The 20,300-nt window shown below is 36.4% G+C and overlaps 1 protein-coding gene across 1 annotated transcript in view; it reads right to left on the reverse strand.

The window, feature by feature from the left end:
• Positions 1-20,300, reverse strand: part of GPC5 (glypican 5) — a 1,374,119-nt gene that overhangs the window by 930,772 nt on the left and 423,047 nt on the right. Inside the window, exon 6 of the mRNA XM_027116005.1 lies at positions 5,133-5,253. Within this exon, the coding sequence (XP_026971806.1) occupies positions 5,133-5,253 (121 nt within the window). The remainder of the gene's footprint in view (positions 1-5,132; positions 5,254-20,300) is intronic.

Here is a 20,300-nt window from a genome sequence, read left to right on the forward strand (position 1 = left end):
TTTTTTTTTTTTGGCCATCCTTGGTGTACTCTCAGGTGACAGGAGCTCAGGCTAACATTTCTACTTTGGTTTGACTACTTTGGTTCCTAGAGCTCCATAATATTCCCTAACACTGATGTGTGGTCACTGCCATCTCTCACCTACACCCTCAATATGCGGGGAAAATTAAAATATATAATTTGCTTCACATATAAATTCCTATAATTTTCCTAGAGAAAAATTTAGCAATATTTATCAAAATACTTAAAATTATTAATGAACAGATTCTTGGTTACAACATTTAGAAATTTATCACAAGAGAAAAAAGTTGCAAAAAGATTTATGTATAGGGGATATACCTATTAGTAGTCTTTATTATTGTGAAAATTGGTGATAACCTAAATATCCAACTCAAGGTGCTTGGATTAAATAAAATGATAGTCCTACCATATGATAGAATATTCAGGCACTAGCAACCATACTGCAGAATATTTAATTCCGTGAAAAAAAATTTATGTGTTGTTAGGTGAGTAGTTTGGGACACAAAACCAAATGTACTCTTTGTTTTATTAAAAAAAGTCAAATGTATACATAAGTACAAAAAAGTCTAGAAGGCTTATTTCCTGAGGCTTGTTTCGTAAGTGGTATACCATTTATTTTCTACTCTTTCTATTGGTAAAATTTTCTAAAATAATAAAATTTGGTTTATTATAATAGACACATAATTCTTCAGTAAGAAAAAGTTAATGTTACTAAATATCTTGTCTGTCCAAGATCAACTCTCTAAGTATCTGCAAGGTACCACATACATTAAATAAATGATTTCTCCATTCGTAGATTTTTACAGTACACATTTTTCATAGAATTCTGCTGTTTTATATTCTCCTCTAATTGTTTTGGTACACACTCTCACAAGAAAGTAGCAATCTCATACAGTCTCACGACTTGAACAGTATCTGTATACTGATGTTCCCAAATGTCCGTTTCTAGTTCTAGGGTCGCCAATGAACTCTGCGCGTGCCTCTGGGATGTCTAACAGGCATCTCAAATTTAAGAGAACCATTCATTTATTAATATCTAGTCAACTCCAACAACCAAACCCCAGATGCGCTCCACTTCCAGAATTCCTTTTTTCACTTCATGACATTATCATCCCCCCTGATTATCTTCCTTATATTCTCTTTCTCTTGTCCCAATTTCCAATCCATCAACAATTCCTGATAACTCCACTTGCCAGATTGACCCAAATCCATCTGTTTCTCATATTACCCACTCTTCTTATTCTAGCCCCAATCAATTTCTACTCTTGCTCTTCAGGTCCATTTTCCATAGTAAAGCCAAAATTATCTTTATAAAACATAAATTAAATTCATCATACTCCGCCTAAAGCCTTTAAATGGTTTCCTTTCCCACTTAGGAGAAAACTGAAATGCCCTACCAGAGCCTACTAGTTTCCCCTTAATTCATTTTATGTTTTCTTCTCTTCTGTATTCATTCTGTTCCAGACACATGGCTTTCTCTTCGTTCTCTGAATACAATTAACCGACTCCTGCCACAAGTCCTTGAATGTATTATTTCCTCTGCCTCAAACACAGTTCTCCCCGATCTTCCTATGATTCCTTCTCCCTTTCCTACGATTCCTTGTCAATCAGTATCAACCCAGCCGCCCCCCAACTTGGAATGGCCTCCACACGCTCTCTCTTCTTGAGTGCCTTCCCCTACCTCATCTGTTCTGTTTTCTGGATTTGTTCATGTTTGTCAGCTACAGGCATTGCATTGTCCTTTTCCTTAGAATATAAATCCCATGACAGCAGGGTTGTGTCTGCTTTGTTCACCCATGTAACCTCAGTGCCTTGTGCAGAACCAGGCCCATAGTGGGAATTCAATAAGTATTAGTGGAATATTTGGAATAAATTAATGATTAAGACATTTACAAAGTGGCATGTGCAAAGTAAAATCCCTACCCACTCGTTTAATGACTCTAACTCTAAAGTAAAATCCCTACCCACTCGTTACAGGGTAGAAAATGAGGTGTGCTCAATGGCAGGCCTAGAAGAAAGATGTTTGGGGGCTAACATATGGAGACAGTTTTTGCTAATAAATATGGCTGGCTTATTTCCATACACTTAGGTATGGAAAAAAAAGGACAAGAGGAACTTTTGCTTACCCCTATGATGAGAGATGGCATTTTTATAGTATACTGTATTCTCGACAAATGCATTTAATATCCATTACAATAAAAAACAAACTCCAAACACAAATAAGTGATCACCTAAATCTACAGATTAGATTCTGAAATATGTTCCTTCTTCTACTTCCTCCCTTGCTCCATACTTATTCTCAAATTAATAAATTCTCACTTATAGAAGATGATTTTCTGAACCTTTTCAGACCTGACCCTGTGGTGGGTCTTTTTAACTGCCCCTGGATATCACAGCACAGCAGCCGTTCCCACTAGGACACACACATGTGACCAGCGGTCAGAAGTCTGGCAAAGTCAAAAATTTCTCTTCATCTCCAGTACAGGTGTCTTAGGAAAGAACATGTTCTAAGACATTACAGGTGAATATTGTACAAAATATGACTTTCTGCTATCTTCTGTAAAAATCTAAATTTCAATCATATCACCCTAGTAGACTTTAAAAAGATAGACCTCAAAGGTAGCATTTTATTTCATATTCTCTTGTAACTCTGGAAGGAAACTTAAGCATGAATAATTGGAGATCTGCACACTAATATAAAGATGAAAGAATGGGACTCAGTTTAACATGGGTGCTAAAAAAAAGTGGAATTATTTCCCTCTGCCACCTTGAAAAGGATATGGCTTTGAAATCTATGAAGCAAGAAGGGTCAAATGTCATGCCAAATGGGCAACATATCAGTGAACCCTCCTGTGAAGAATTTTTAATAAACCCTACATTTTGAGTATCTACTTATTTCTTTGTGAATATGTTTTTTTTACATGTACTCTTTTGTATATAGCAGCTCCATCCTTATTGCCTACAACAGGGTTTTCCATCTGTTTTTATAATATATATATATGTATGTGTGTGCGTGTATATACATATACCATTAAAACAGTTTGAACACACACCCACTCGACACATATTTATGTATTTCTAAACTATATGCATGTGCTATTGCACTGTTACATATTTTATATACCTTCCTACAACCAAAAAAAAAAAAAAAAACGTAAAAGAATGTGGCAGAATAAATATACCTTGAAGTTCGATATTTCCTTTCTGCCCTCCAGTGGCTCAGCTTGTGAACTCCCTGGGGAATGCTTAGCCCACGCTGGAGACCACTGAGCTTTGCTGTCTCTCAGCGAGAGGAACCACTTTTTATTAAAGCTCTTTGGATTTTATGGTCCATTGTGCACTAGAGTTTTTGAATAATACAGATCTACATACCATATCATAGCCCGTGATGCTGTGAGGTGCCACCTAGATGAAGGCATTTGTTCCTCTAGCTGTATGTAATATTGTTGGCTCTGACTCAGAGCTGAGTTAACACACCCAACCTCCACCCCACTAGCCCTCATCCAATCACTGGTCAGTGTGGGACAATGAAGACCCACCTCCTTGTTTCAACTCAGGACAACCTGAAAGAGGCCTCCCAGCTCCTGAGGTCCTACTGGGTTCAGGCGAGGCTTCTGTTAAAGCTACAACACAGTTCAGTTGCTCCCTCTGTGCTGTGCCCCTCCCTCCAGCCCCTTACTGACTGCAGGGCACTCTGCCGTGAACCTCCTGCACACACATCTCTGTTTCACAGTCTCTTTCCCGGGGAACTCCAACAAAAACATATATACATCGGCATATACTGAGGAATCTAGTTTGTTTATGTGTCAAGTTCCTAATAGATTGTTTATTGGCCCACTAGAAATTTAAGAATTAAAAGATATCCTAGGGGCTTCCCTGGTGGCGCAGTGGTTGCGAGCCCGCCTGCCGACGCAGGGGACACGGGTTCGTGCCCCGGTCCGGGAAGATCCCACATGCCGCGGAGCGGCTGGGCCCGTGAGCGGCACTACTTTTCTCTTATACTTTTCCTAATGGAACTTATTTTTGATTCTGCTCTCCAGGGTGAGAGCTCTGTTTTCCCAATGTACCAGCCGTAGAAAGCGCAAAGTAGCCATTATTGCCTCCTGAAAAGGAGAAATCTCTGGTATTGGACACAAGCCCCCATATCTTGCTTTGCTCAATCTGTAGAGACTCCCATAAAAATGGAATCCTAAGAACTGGCCCCATATAAACTTAAGTTTTGCAGAACAGTTATGAGAAGCATACCAACGACTCTGGAATAATATCAATAAAAACTCAGTACTATGCTTAGGTATCGATTCTGACATAGAACACTAGAAGTCAGGATCAACTATCCATACAAAGTTTTGCTTAGAAAAAATTAAAATATAAATTGTTATAAAAAGACTAATAACTTAAAAAATAGCCCTTCTTAGCCCAAACTCCAACAGATGCAGAATGGAAGGTGGTTTTTACAACATGCAATATAATATTTGGCTTTCATTAATCAAATAGTTTGATGAAATATTCCTTTGACAGATACCTTCATGCTTTACTTGCCATGTATTAAAAACAGCAGTACATACTCACTTAATTAAATAATATTATTAAAGATAAAACAAGTATTTCATAAACAACCATTAGGTAACATGTAAAAGGTGATACAGGAAATAAATACAAGAAATGCATGTGATTAATTTATGACTTAACTTTTGTTGAAAATGCAGCAAAACCCTTCACAGCAAGGCTCAGAAAGTTGCCTGGAAGGTGACTTTGGCATCTTCCATGCTCTTCTATGTGTTTTCTTTGATGGTGACAGTAGTTCCCATGTCTAAAGCTTATTCGTTAGGGATGAAGCTCATCCTGAGATTCTCATTATTTATTGAAACCCTGAAACCATGGTTCCTTTTACAGATAGATATTATCCATCCATTAAAATACTGCTGCACATTGACTGTATATGAAAATCACTCAACCAAATATTTCCAAAACTCTAGATACAAATAATTTATTCCAGTACTCAGCTTCAGGTAGGATTATCAGATAGGATTAACAGGTTGATGACATATAATGGAAAGTCATCATTTACTAGTTATCACTGACTATACCAATAAATAGAGCATTGGCACTTACCTGAATAACATGCTTCAGTTTATCAATAATCTGATTTATCACCGGATCAGTTCCTTTGACTTTGACTTCGGGATTTCCAGACTGGGCTTTGATTCCATTTCCAACCACACGCTGAGTATAGCTAACAAAGTGAAAAGTGAAAGGTACATGACTTAATAATCTGGTCACAGTATTATCTGCCACAACTTTTGGAACAGATTCGAGTTCAGAATCTTACTCCTTCAAGAGTATAAAATAATGTATTTTTTCTTGGACCAGAATCAGGCACAGCTGCAATGTTTTTTTCCTGGTAAAACACTTAGCATGCAAATACAGACTATTCTATTGTTATCCTCTCAAAAGACCCAACCAAAAATTGTGCTTTTAATACTACTTACCAATATACTAAAAAAAGTTAATATACATCTCACTTTGTTACCAATCTTTGCTGAATTACACACGTCTGAATCCATATCATCTGGGTCAATTCACTTCATTTTACAAGTATTTAGATGAATCACAGTAATATTTTTTTACATATTGGACTACCAAAGAAATATATATACACATATACACATATATGTGTCACATAATGTCAACTTAGTACTCAAACAAATATTTAGATTCATCAGTCACAAAGATGTATTAAGCGCCCCCTCCTATATTCCAGTCCTATACTACATGACTGGGGTTATAAGGAGTTATAAGACTCAATTCTTATCCTCACAGCACTCATTATATACCTGGGAATATAATGTATCAATTAACTTGTTCATTCATGCATTCATTCATTACCTTATATTTAAAAGTTCTTACTAGATTCCAGCAATATAACTATCTTTATTTTCCTGACAGTGTGGGGTAGCATAATGACAAGTGAACAGTTAAAGCACAGCAGTAGGAATGAAGGAGACGTTCAGTATGTGGTAGGGATAGCAAGAAGGAAGAGTATATGCCAAGTGAGAGGGAGGGATAACACAAGTAGTAAACATTGAACATATGGAGAAGTTTATTTGGACCAAGGAGTTATAGCTTGAGGCAGCCCTTGAAATATTAAGGTAAGGATAGGTCTTGGATGTAGTTAATGTGCTCTCCAGGGCAAAAGATGACATCCCAGCAGGGGAAATCGCAAAGGCCCTTGAGTAACACACACAGGGAAGAATAACTAGGCTTTTATTTACAAAAGGAGAGAACAAATGGGGGAAAGTAAGAGATGGGGGACATGCCCTGGAGGTTCCATCCCCTCTGTGTTTAAGACTTTCCTCTGAGTAAAATGTTGCTTACATTAAAGTATCATGATAAAGTGGCCTCACAGACTTTTCGGGAAGCATTTTCACATAATTTGTAATGTAATATCCCTTCTCTGTATTTGAGCAGAGTATCACAATTATGCACATGAACCTTCTGAATTTTCTACAGCAGTGGAAACTCTTTGAAAAGATAAAAAGAGGTTCCACTGTTGAGAATATGGCCAAACAAAAGGAGTTTCAAGTAATATCCAGTTATTCCCAATATTACGCATACCCAATGATCATTTTTCAAAAGTAGATCAAACAATTGCTAATTATGTCCTTCCAATGATAGTAAATGATGGAACTCTTTGATATGGATAATACCAATTGGATGTGATAAGAATAATGATATTAATAACTCTTTATTTTTAAAACAACCTTGAACTCGTTTCTTTATGCAGAAATAGAGGGTTTTAGAGTTAGGTATTCCAGTGTAAGTTAGTAACTTAGCAATATATACCAATAACAAATAGTAGAAGGAAAACAATTATGCATATACTATTAATGTGTACTAATATTCTTTAGTTAAGAAGAATCAAGTAAATTATAAATATTAGGCTTCTCTTAACTTCTCTGTAGCACTGTTATATATTTCTTCCAAATATTTCAAGTAGATTACGCATGTGGCTCCCTTATTAGTGTGATTATTAATAATAATGATGAATAATGTGAATAAATAAATGGATAAATGATGACTATGACTCAGGCATTGTTTTAATTACTTTCTTTGGAGTCTGTCAGTTCATCTCAGTGACAATCATTTGTTGCAGCCATGAGAACATGCCTCATAGGCTTCAAAATATTGGAAGTGTCATTGACCAGGGCACCTGCCGCTTTGCTCTGAAATCTATTTGTTTGTCTCCTCCAACCAATGACTGAGTGCAGCAGAGATACTAACACACACCAATCACTGGAAGACATAGCTTTCCCCTAATGGTCAATTTTGACTCAGGATTCCCTGCAGCCCCTGCTAAACCTGCCTTAGACGGCACCTCATGCCGAATGCTTCCACTCCACCTTGCTTCCCTCCCTCCTTCACTCCGGGTCACGTTTGCTTCATGGCCAACAGCTCTTCCAGCCTTACCCAGATTCCTCCCCGTTTTCACTCATAGGCATTTCACTTAATAAAACTCCTCTTGTGTTTAGTCCTTCTTTGGCATTTGCTTCTTGGAGGACCCAGAACAGTACACCATATAATATTTATACGATAATTATTCCCTATCTGTAGGTTGGGGATCTAAGATTTGAATAGGATAAGTAACTCTCCCAAGGCAACACTGCTGGTTAAATATACAGCAAGGATGTGAACACAGGGAATGTGAGCTCTAGATACAATCATTCAATAATTATGAATGAAAACTCCTGAAACCAACTAACATAAAGATACAATTAGCTTGGTGCAAAGTGCTTGTTTTTTTAATTGTTTTGTTTTGATTTGATTTTTTTTTTACTGTAACTATACCATTTCAAAGTCTTCACTGCTTCTAATTAAAAGGGATATACTATTTTCTTCAAAAACCTCTTCAGCGAACAGTTGTATATTACTAGATAAAGAATGAAATAACAGTTGCTGGCAGGGTGAGACTGAACTAATAGACTGCAAGTTTGCCTTAAGATTTTCCTTTGTTTCACCTGAAATACAGACATAATGCCAACAATGGAAACTGAGACTCCTCTCTTAACTTTAAATAAACACTTACTTGGTTCACGTCTTGATTTATTTATAGACCATGAAACTTTCTTTTAACATTCAAGAATATTGTTCCACATTAATCCAAAGAATTGCTTATTTTTTGTTCTTAATTATTACAGTAAATAACTCGTTAAATTTATCAGAATTACAATTGATCAATAATCTCCTTCCCAGCTAGTATATTACCGAATAGTTCAGGATCACTATTCTTATGTATCATTTAAGTAAGAAAAAAATATTGCAAAGCAGGGCATTTAAGATACTTTAAGTGAAACATGCTTTAATAAAATTATTCTTTTCTGTTTTTGTAAGATTAAGAAGAACCACAGTGCAATAGTGATATACACACACCAGAATGATTTAAATGAAAAAAGATGATACCAAGCATTGGCACAGACGTAGGGCAGCTAGAACCCTCTCTCCTTGTGGATGGGAGTTTAAACTGATATAAACCACTATTTGACGTGTATTCGGGTATATACTAAACAATGTTTACCAAAAGAAAGGTATAGAATTTTCGGAGAAGTTCTATGCAAAAGAGCACCCAACTGGACAAAACCCAAATATCCCTAAACATTAGCATGGGCAAATAAATGGTAGAATATTTACATAATGTCATACTATATAGCAATGAGAGTGAATGAATTACAACTGTATTCCAAATCTTATAAGCGAACTATTAAATGAAAGAAGCAACATATGGAACATGTGCTATGATTCCATTCACTAAAAGTTAAAAACTAATCAATGATGTTCCAAATCACCATAAGTACTACTCTAGGAGATAGTGTGCAGAAGCTTGAAGGGGGTTTTGGGGTTCTAGTAATATGTTTTTTGATTTGGATCCTGGCTCCACAAGAGTGCTCATTTTATATTAAAAAAAAAAAAAGAATAGAACTGCATAGTTAAAATTTGGATACCTCACTGTATACATGTATTTTCAACCTAAACGAAACATTTACGTTGAAAACTTCTCATGCTCTTTTTCTTAATATGCATACAACAGACAAATTTGCATTGAACAATGTATAATAAAAGAACAACATAGGTATTTTTAACACGGGCTAAATGGTTTTGTCATCATAAAATTAGTAATTTAGGCTCCTAGTCTGACACAAAAACTCCCTGCAGACTTTAATTTGCATGCAAAAAATACAGTTACTAAATCAAAGTTTTTCCAACAGACTTCTTATATGAGTTTTTCTCATTATGAAATTTTAATAAATCATTAATCACTCTTTTCCTCCTACATGTACAAGTAATGGATAAAACATTTCAAGGAACCCTACAGAGGCTTCTTGACTTGAAAAACTGCTCACATTTCAATGAGAAGGAGGGAACAAAACACACACAAAAAAGAGGCAAATTTTTTGTTAGAGAAGTAATAGACCCACCATCTGTGCCTGTTTCTTTTAAGCAGGTCTGGGAATGGATGACAGCAGTTTAATAGGAATACTCATTCCACAAGTATGACTTGCTTCTCATTAACATGGCAAAAAGGCAAGTACGGATATATTTACATTCTATAAAAATGTTTTAAAATGATGATTAACAAGATTCCAGTTCTCTTTGTGTTCAACAGATGAAATATTAAAAAGAAGTGCTAATACATCTACACACGGTATGTCATTAAGAAGTCATTTCTCCTGACATTACCAACATTTCTTATTTGAAACACACCATGCTCTCCTGGCTGATATTAATTTCATTTTCTTGGGAATGCAATAGAATTTGTTTCAGATTCACATCAAAAGTATGGTATTTTGATGTGCACTTATACAATTTCAGGTGGAAAAATATACAAAATCTGACCCTGGAATTCGTTATGAATCATTAAAGTGATCTGTCTTAGAAGTTTTTGATAGCTTCACTGGGACAAGATATAAGAATATGATCATTGATCAGAGATGAGGAAAACACCTTATCAGGGGCTTTCTCTTTCTACTATTATTGCCAACTCTGTTAGAGATTCAAGATTGAGAATGGGGACCATGTTGGTGGTGGTGGTAATAGTAGCAGCAGTAGTAGATGTTTGGTTTATATCCTTTTTTCTGACTTGGTTAGGTGATTGTATATTAAAATTCCTTCCATTTCCAGAGTTCTGAGTCTCCTAGTTTTAGGAGGTGTCTTTGACTCTGGTAAATGCATTGCTGTCTCTGGTTTAAAGGTCTGGGAAGCACAAGCTAGGTATTCATCAGTGAACCCCTTCCTCCAGAACAGATTTTTATTTCAAATCATCTCTGGGCCCCCCTTCTTGGTTTTGGTAGCAAATGTGAAGTAAGTACTAGTGATCTGTGTTTTGTAACTTTTTCTCAAATACCTGGGTGACACTGGATGCCACTGCTGAATGCTGTTTTGTGCACATGCAGCTTCTATACAGCCCTTCTCCTTGACAGTGAAGGTCTTAATCTTTGAACTCTCATAACAGATAGGAGTCATATGATTGATTTCATGTGCCAGGTTTAAGAGAATAACCTTTCATGATAGGTAAGAGGACTACAGGGGATTTAGAGAATGCAGATATCTGTAAAATCAATTCAAAAAGATTCAACCTTCTGTGATTCCACTATCTCACTTCAACTGTTGAGACACAAACTATATTTAAGTTAATTTCTACCATTTATTTGACTTTATAATTATAGATAATAATGTCTAAGTTTGAAATATATGTTTCTGACCTTAAATAATGAAGTCAAAATAAATAGAATTGATAGAGACCTTATTATGGCCTTTATTATTATTTATAGATAACTAAATATCTACTGAGGATATCACAGTTTGTGATATCTTATGGAAAACACTCATAAACATTATTCTAATAAGGTAATGTCATGCTTTGTATAGCAATCAACAAGGAATTTTTAGCAGATCACTACATATAACGTTATATAATTTCATCTCACCAACCTTTTGATAGAGACATTACAAAATCCTAAAAGTCCCTAGAATCTTACAGTTTTTTGTATTGTTTTGCAAATGTAACTGGCACCAACATTAGTTAAACTTCAGACATGAAACTAACAACTGCATCAAAATATACTTTAAAATTAGTTGCAAGATACAATAATTCTCAGATTATCAACATACCATGCAAATGAACCACCCAGGTATTTCCTACCAATACATAACACAATAAAATCAGAGAGAAAGAAACTTTGAATTTCAGAGCATACTAGTTTCCTGGGGCCACAATAACAAACTACCACAAAGTAGCTGTTTCCACAATCCTACACAGCAAATAGAAACACAGATGAGCAATTTACAAATAAACACCAATGAGAGGGGGAAGGGCAGTCATAATGGTAAGATATATTTTAACTGATGGACAGTTAATTAAATATTTTTTAATATATTTATTAATCCTACCTTTAATGGCATCATTTTCTTTTTTCTTCCTTTACTTTTGGAAATTTGTAGCTTGGTTTTTTTCATAAAGGACACTCTGACAAATACAGTTTTCAAAGTTTAAATCCATCATCAATACTCTACTAATTGGACAGTTTTGATATGTGGTTGGTCCATGTATTTTTGGATTGGGGTGGGAATCTGTCAAGGAAGCCAACAAGCTCAGTATTATGTAGCTTTTATTGTAAATACTTCTGTCTGCTCTTATTTTAGGCATGACCAAATAAATTGGTTAGAATATTAATGAAAGTCAGACATAATAACATAAGAAGAACTACATGGAAAAAATGCTTATATATAACATATACATAATATATAATAATATAATATATAATGTATATACATATAAACATTTATATATACATAAAATAAACATTTATATACACAATAATATACACATATATTTATATGTACTTATACACACACATACCCTACTGTTCCCGTATTCACTTTCTTTACATTCATTTTCAATAGCCAAAAAGTGGACTTCCTGGGCCCATAAAAGAGATTTGAAATTTTAAAAGATTTGTAAATAATTTTTCTTAAGGAAAGTAAGCCTGTAGTAATTAATTAGTATATAGAAAACAATTAGAAGTTGAGCATAACACATCCATTTGAATACCCAGTTTCAACCCTGTCTCCAATCCCAACTTAAAGTTCTGTCCGTTTTGTGGTCTGTTGAATCTCAAAAAATAAAAATTGATAGCTTTCAAATCACAGTTATTATGGAGAGGAAGCTGGAGGAGGTGGGGAAATAGCTCAGCTTTCTGTCCATCCTCATCTTAACTACACCACAGCCAAATTCCTACTATCAGACAGTCCTGAAAAAACAATCCACTTGTGTAATGGACTCTAATTTGTGTTCACTTGCATATATGAGAAAATTGCTTCTCCAGCTATTTCTTGGCAAACCCAGTTATGCAGTGCAAAAAAACAGCTGGACCTAGTTCCATAGACAGAACTCTATGCGCCTAGGGACTTTCAGATTCCTACAATTGTGATTCCTCTCTGGACACACTTGGCTGACTCAGTACGTGAAAAAGATGCATACACAGAAGGCGGGAGGTTTCTGATGGCTGGCAGAGTCCAAACAGAATGGGTGTTTCTGGTCCAGATGACCTGGAGATTCTGTACCTCGAGGCAAATTTGGCCAACCTCTCCCTCACTCTCTGTGCTTTTCCTCTACTTCCCCTCTTTCAGTCATTTAAATGATTTCTGCAAGGTCCTTCGGTTTACACTCCGTTCCTCCTGCCTAGAAACTTCTATCTCTTTCCCCAGTCACTACACCAAGCTTTAAAAGGGGTTTTGCTAATGGGATTAAATTTGAGATTCTGAGATAGAGAGATTACCCTGGATTATCCATGTGGGCCCCAAATGCCCATATGGCATGTATCCCTTTAAGTGGAAGACAGAGGGAGTTTTTTGGTTTTGGATTTTTTTTAATTAATTAATTTTATTTTTGGTTGCGTTGGGTCTTTGTTGCTGCACGTGGGCTTTCTCTAGTTGTGGTGAGCGGGGGCTACTCTTCCTTGCGGTGCACGGGCTTCTCATTTTGGTGGGTTCTCTTGTTGCAGTGTACCGGCTCTAGGCACGCGGGATTCAGTAGTTGTGGCATGCAGGCTCAGTAGTTGTGGCTCATGGGCTCTAGACCGCAGGCTCAGTAGTTGTAGCGCATGGGCTTAGTTGCTCCGCTGCATGTGGAATTTTCCCAGACTAGGGCTCGAACCCGTGTGCCCTGCATTGGCAGGCGGGTTCTTAACCACTGCACCACCAGGGAAGCCTCTGGTTTTTGTTTTTTTACAGAAGTAAAAGGAGAAGGCAATAGGACCACTAGGCAGGGACTGAAGTGATGCTGCCACAAACCCAAGAATGCTAGAAGCTTGAAGAGGCAAGGAATGAATTCTCCCCTAGAACCACGGCCTTAGTGCAACTTGATTTGGGCCCAGCAATATTGATTTCAGACTTCAGACCTCCAAAACTGTTAGCTGTCACATTTCTGCAGTTGTAAGCCACTCACTGGTAATTTGCTAGAGCAGTCTCAGGAAACTAATACAACTAACTGCCAACTAGGGTGTCTCTTCTAGGTTGTTGGCTCTTGTAACTATTGCTTGCTAACACTTTTTTTTTTTCTGGGATACATGTATCATTATTTTAATCAAGTAATTAACTGCACAATAGTTAGTGCCTATAACTCCCTTCTAGACTGTAAATTCTTTTTTTTTTTTAACATTTTTATTGGGGTATAATTGCTTTACAATGGTGTGTTAGTTTCTGATTTATAACAAAGTGAATCAGTTATACATATACATATGTTCCCATATCTCTTCCCTCTTGCGTCTCCCTCCCTCCCACCCTCCCTATCCCACCCCTCCAGGCGGTCACAAAGCACCGAGCTGATCTCCCTGAGCTATGCGGCTGCTCCCCACTAGCTATCTACCTTACGTTTGGTAGTGTATATATGTCCTGCCTCTCTCTCGCTTTGTCACAGCTCACCGTTTAGACTGTAAATTCTTGAGGTCAATTAGTGTGTCTGTCTTAATGATCCTCTAGTTCCAGGGCTTGACAAAATGCTTTGAATATGAGAGCTTAACACATATTTGCTATCTGAGTGCATATATGACTCATACAAAAGTAAACCAAAAAATAACTTTCAGGAGCTAAGTTATCTTTTCCAGAACGGGTTCTTATGAAATTCCTCAATGTTCCTGAATTTGGTAACAAATCCCATGAATCTGTAATTTCATTTTAATGCTGATGTGGTCCAGTTTTAAATAGTTTCTGAATAGCACCTTTTAATGGAGTCTCATCCAAGTTCTCATTAGAAATAAAAATAAATGAGTAAAACAGAACAAACAACATAAACACTAAATCCTAAAACTGACACTCAATATGTAAACTAACTGTAAAAACAATTAAGGTAAACCTTCCTATCCATATTTTACTTCACAGGAGGGAAGAATTTCCTCTATATAAAATCTGGTAAGATGGCAGTTGGCTCTCCCTAGCATGTCGCTGAGTCATTCCTGCAGGAGCCCTGAGAAGCAGCAGTTGTTCTCCTACAGCCCCAGTCCTGTTTTTCTGAGGGGCCTAATATAGACTCCTTGAGAGACTGAAGCTACAATAAAAGAACAAGATGCAGCAAGATTCTGCCAGGACCTGGAGAATATTTCCCTCAAGAAAAGCCTTGTTGGGTGAAGCAACAGAGGAGCCTGGGTACCTGAAGCGATTTATAACCCAAGTGATTCGGGTCTTAATCACATAGGCTTCCCAGCATCTTCGCTCCCTCTGCTGCTGCCCCCTCCCTGATCTCGCTCCCCCTAGCAAGAATTCAGCCTCTTTTCCTATTTTCCCTTCCTTTTCCCACATTACAGCTTTGCTATTTAGTACAAAAAGATTTTCACAAGTTTAGGGAACAATGGAGAGAGTATAAAGCATATCAAGAAATTCCTGATAAACACGTGACCTGCGCCATACCAACGGGCTATTTAAAATTAATTTCAAAATAAAATACAGCCTTTCTTTAGAATCCCCACCCAGAAATCAGTAACGCATATCATTTACAAACAGTACTCATCCTTGCCCCCCACTCTACACGTGTGCTGAACATTGCAGTGCGTCTTGTGCCTTGAACGAGACAGCACAGGACACCTTAGCCTAGCTGAGCTATTCCAATAGATGCTTGCTGGCTACTGAGGGGATGTGCATATCAACCTACTCTCCTCCAGTTTAGAATTAAAAAGAAGCTCAGCCATCATCTCAAAGGTAAGTGAGATGTAAATGTGGCTATTTAGTTTTTATTCAAAAACCTGATTTTAGATAAATATTACTACCTTCTAGGTAAAGAGAATGGAGAAAACATAACAGAAAACACACACACAACTAAAAATCATCCTGCGAAAACAAGGAAGGGAATATCATGTTGAAGACTTAGGGAAAGAATACCCCTAAAAATGATTTTACTGTTGAACAAGAAGAAATATTTAGAAAATTGCTTTAAACTACTTAAACTATGAGGAGTAGGTAGAAAGACAGGTCATTTATGAAACGGGAGCTGAAAGTTATAATGACAAAATGGGCCTAAATGACAAAATGGGAGATGGGTGAGATTAGGAGGTTTATATGAAAACTAAAATGCAATAGCACAATTTCCATCCACAATGGGATCCGTGGAGAACAAAACAGATGCACTGAAAAGCTCAAGCCAGCAACTGAATCAGGGCCCAGGGGGAAAGAGAAAGGCAGAACATGATGACAGAAAAGATGGTAGATGGAATGCCAGAGATGGGAGTTCTGACTCAAGAATAATTTGTGAACCTGAGAAAGAAACAAGAGTAACTTGATATGAAACAATAATCAAAGCTATAACTTAATATGAAGAAGAAAAGAACTAACCAGATTCTAGTGGTTGTGGTGGGAAAACAGTGAAGACTTACCCATATGTAGACAGAAACTAGCCAAACCCCAAAACTGCAAAAATAAAGAAAATATCTGACTAATATATATATAGAAAAAAACGTTAGTTAAAAATAATCTATATCAGGTTTACTTTAGACCTTTCTTCAGCTGTGTGAATATATTAGAAGACGTGGAGACTTTAATAAGAATATGACCAAAAACATCATATCTATCAGGTTCTGTATCAAGGTTGAATGCAAAGGGATGACATCTCTATATACCCCACTGATCTGTCCTTCCAAAAATAATTTGCTCAAGGACATATTGGTACATATTGGGGAAAAATTATCAAAATTAAACTTTCAAGAAGCAGGAAGTTGTGAATCCAAAATCCTGAAAGGAGACAACTGATCCAATTAAAGTTCCTTTTACATGTTTTATAATTGTTTACCACAAAATTATGATTAAAGTAAAATTTCAAAAGAAAATAAGTATTTAATAAATGCAATGATATTTCGTACTCCTAGTTATAATACTAGATATTGAGGATTGTTAGGGGCAAAGGGAAGGAAAAGCATTCTACATCCCCCATCTTACATTGAGTGAACTCAAGAGATAGCATTAAACATTCCTGTAGGCTCTACTGAAAGTGTCCAGATTCAGAATACTAGTGACCATTTCCAACATGATCATTCTAGTCTAGACCATATATGCCTTTTTCCTTATCTGATTATGGCAAAAGACTCCCTCCTGGACTCCCAGCTTCACCTTGATCCCCTTCACCTTTTCTTTACCCAAGAGCCAGAGAGATCTTATTAAAAGTAATTCAGATCATGCCACTTCTCTACTTAAGACTTTTCAATAGATCCCATCTCAGTCAGAGGGAATTCCAAAGTCCTTACAATGGCCTACAAGGCCCTCTCTCCACAATCTGCCTCTTCTCCTGTTTCTCTGACATCATCTACTAATACTCTTCCTCTCCTTCATTATGCTTCAACCACACTGGCTTCCATGATGGTACTCTATGAATAAGTCCACAGGCTCCTGATTCAGGGTTATTGCACAAGCTGTGTTCTCTCTGGATGCATTTTTCTCAGTAAAGCATGGCTTCTCCTCATCTCTTTCAAGTCTTTCCTCAAATGCCTTCCACCAGATATATAATTGCCATGTCTGGCAGTTTTAAACATGGCATCAAAATAGGCTGACATTCTTCTCATCAAGAGATGGATCTGTGTTTCCTTCCCTTCATCTGGTCATGCTTGTTACTGCTATAACCAGGAGAGTACGGCAAGTAATTTTATGGACTTCTAAGGCTAGATAGTAAAAGCCCATACACTTTTGCCTGGTTCCCTTGGAAAGCTCAGTCTCTGGGAACCCAGCTACCATATGAGGAGTTCAACCATACTGATACCACCATGATGGAGAAGCCATATATAAGCCATGTGGAGGTCCTCTAGTGAAGAGTCCCTCTCAGCTAAGCCACACCCACCAATTTACAAGACACAGAAAAAAAGGCGTGGACCTTCCGCATTGACTTGTTTGCCAGCTGAGCACAACTGAATCACCCTAGTTAATGACACGGGAGCAGAAGAATCACCCAGATGAATCCTGCTAGAATTTCCTAACCTAAAGAATCCATGAGAAAAATAATAAAAGAAATAATCCATGAGAAAAATAAAAATCAAAACACTTCGATTTCAGATAAAGTAGAATTTAAGTGGAAACGTTCACAGGAAAAAATTAAAATATCAATAATACAAGTCAAGATAGTCATTAAAGGTATAGCAGCAATAATTCTTTATTCAATGAGTTACATACCATGAACATTTATAAGGCAAAATGTATTAATGATACATGAATGTATAATTACAGATAAAATTATAATTGGAAGATATTTAATTGTGATAGAATTAGCATGTCTCTCAGTTATAACTGATTGAATAGATTAAAAATATAATTTGACCATCTAATGTATAAGATTTTTTAATACGTATATTCAAAAATTTGTAGGCTTCCCTGGTGGCGCAGTGGTTGAGAGTCCACCTGCAGGGGACATGGGTTCGTGCCCCAGTCCAGGAAGATCCCACATGCCGCGGAGCGCCTGGGCCCGTAAGCCATGGCCGCTGAGCCTGCACGTCCGGAGCCTGTGCTCCGCAACGGGAGAGGCCACAACAGTGAGAGGCCCGCGTACCACCAAAAAAAAAAAAAATTGTGTACCATGACGAATATTTTTCTTTCAGGTCTCCACTGAAGAGGAAAAATGGATTATATTTAAGACCGCAAAGAAAGTCTCATTATATTTTTAAAAGTAGAAATTATGTGGGTTATATTACCTACCCAAAAAACTCAATACGATTGTATAGAAAAATCTCAAACTGTTCATCCCAAAGATTGAATCTCATCATCACAAAGATTGACTCTGAGTCCTATTTTAGTCTTAACTCACAACACGAATTTGGTTATTTATTAACTTTTCTTGAACCTCAAGTGCCTTAATGTCTAAAATATCAGTGATGTGGTCTAATTTTCAGGGTGCCTTGAGTACTAAGTGAAACTATATATGTATACTGCCAACAATAAGCATTTTAATAAATATTAGTACTATTATTTTGATCTAAAAAAGAATTAAAAACTATTCATTTTTAGAATGCTTCATTTTTCTCTAATCATAGATATAAAACAGATACACAGAATCAAAGGGAAAAAATACTGAGAATAATACTTTTGAAATAAGGAGGTCAGTTATTTCTTATAAGAACATTTCCCGCAGATAGAAGTTTACATAAACTGCTTCAAAATAATACAAAATCCTGAGGAACTAGCTCATCTAGTGAGTTTTATTATGCCAATATCAACTGCCTGGTTTAGATAATGTGCTGCAATTATATAAAATGTCCTCTTTGGGGGAAACTGGGTAGTTGGGTATGTGAGGGTCTCTCTGTATTTTGTTTGTAACTTCTTGTGAGTCTATAATTACTTCGAAATAAAAAGTTAAAAAAAATTCAAACTGAAATCCTAGAGAACGTGATTCAAGAAGAGAGAGAAAAGTTGCAAGACAAATTAGAGAGTGCCTTAGAAACAGTGAATTTAACCCTTCAAAATGAAAGAACTGGGAACAAACAGAACTCTTACCTGAGGAAAAACATTTAAAAAAATATGATTAAATGAAATACAAATTTATTACTGAAAAAAATCCGAGGAAATTAAGCAGCAGCAACCCCTGCAGTTACCAATCCACTACATCTGAAGTTTTCCAAAATCTCAGTTCTTTTTGAAAATAAGGTAGCCCCTTTAACATACCTATTTAGTGGTACTATAAAATATCAATTACCATTAAAAAGAACCTTATTGTATGCTAAGGGGAGCTACAAAAACAAAGGTTACTGTTCTTGGAAAATGCAAACCAAGGGAAGATATGAAATTGTCAAGGCTAATTAGAATCAACTAGGAGAGTAAAGATTCCTGACACAGACTGAATATTTCTACTTTATGCAGACAAAAGGGCATCCGATAAAGGACACATACCATACATTACTCAGGAGACCAAACCTTGGAGACACAAGTCTGACATTTTCTATTTCCTTTAAAACAACCCCGCAAATCTCTTGGAACCCACAGCAACACACTTGGAGATTTGAGATTACCCAATAATTTCAGAACTGATGTTTGACATAACACTGACGTGTTGAATATTTTCCTTTAGCCACAGGAGATCTCCAACTCCAGAAATCGTAAGTCAAAGGAGCATACACTCAATTCATTCTTTGTTATTGAGTGGTTTGTTTTTGCTAGATAATTTATGGAAAATTAGCACAAAATGACAGCTATGATACGGTGTAAGAATACCAAGCAGATGAAAAACTTGAATATTATTGCCAACACAAGATAAGAAGGGCAGTCAGCACATAAAGGTCAAATGAAAGAATCAACCTAAGTGTCTATGTCATGTCAACCCTGAAATGCAGTTTCAGCAAAAGTCTGGACAAACAGAGTTTGGTTGCCTTTTTTTCTTGCTTAAGCTATACTCTGAAATTCTCCACGGCAGCAGATATAAACCATTAACAAAATCCTAACAAATGTTTATTACTTTTGACTCAGTAATTTAAATTTTACCACGGTGAGTAAATCCACAGAAGAGTAGTCCAAATACCAGGAGAAAGAAATTCATCACGGCATTATTTTGGTGGGCAAAATTAAAAATAATTGAAGTATACATCAGCAAATTACGGCACATTCATTCTGAGGAATCACATACAAACATTAAAAATTATTTATAAAGTTATTTATAAAAAGTTGACTTGGAGAAATTCTGGCTATACTATGTTAAGTGACAAAAGCAATATTAAAATTGTTTATATAATATTACCACAGCCATATGAAAATTATGCTTAGAATAATTAATAA

The sequence above is a fragment of the Aethalodelphis obliquidens genome, unplaced genomic scaffold (assembly GCF_003676395.1).
Source record: "Aethalodelphis obliquidens isolate GAN/ISIS:26980383/991018 unplaced genomic scaffold, ASM367639v1 scaffold15, whole genome shotgun sequence".
NCBI classification, from domain to species: Eukaryota; Metazoa; Chordata; class Mammalia; order Artiodactyla; family Delphinidae; genus Aethalodelphis; species Aethalodelphis obliquidens.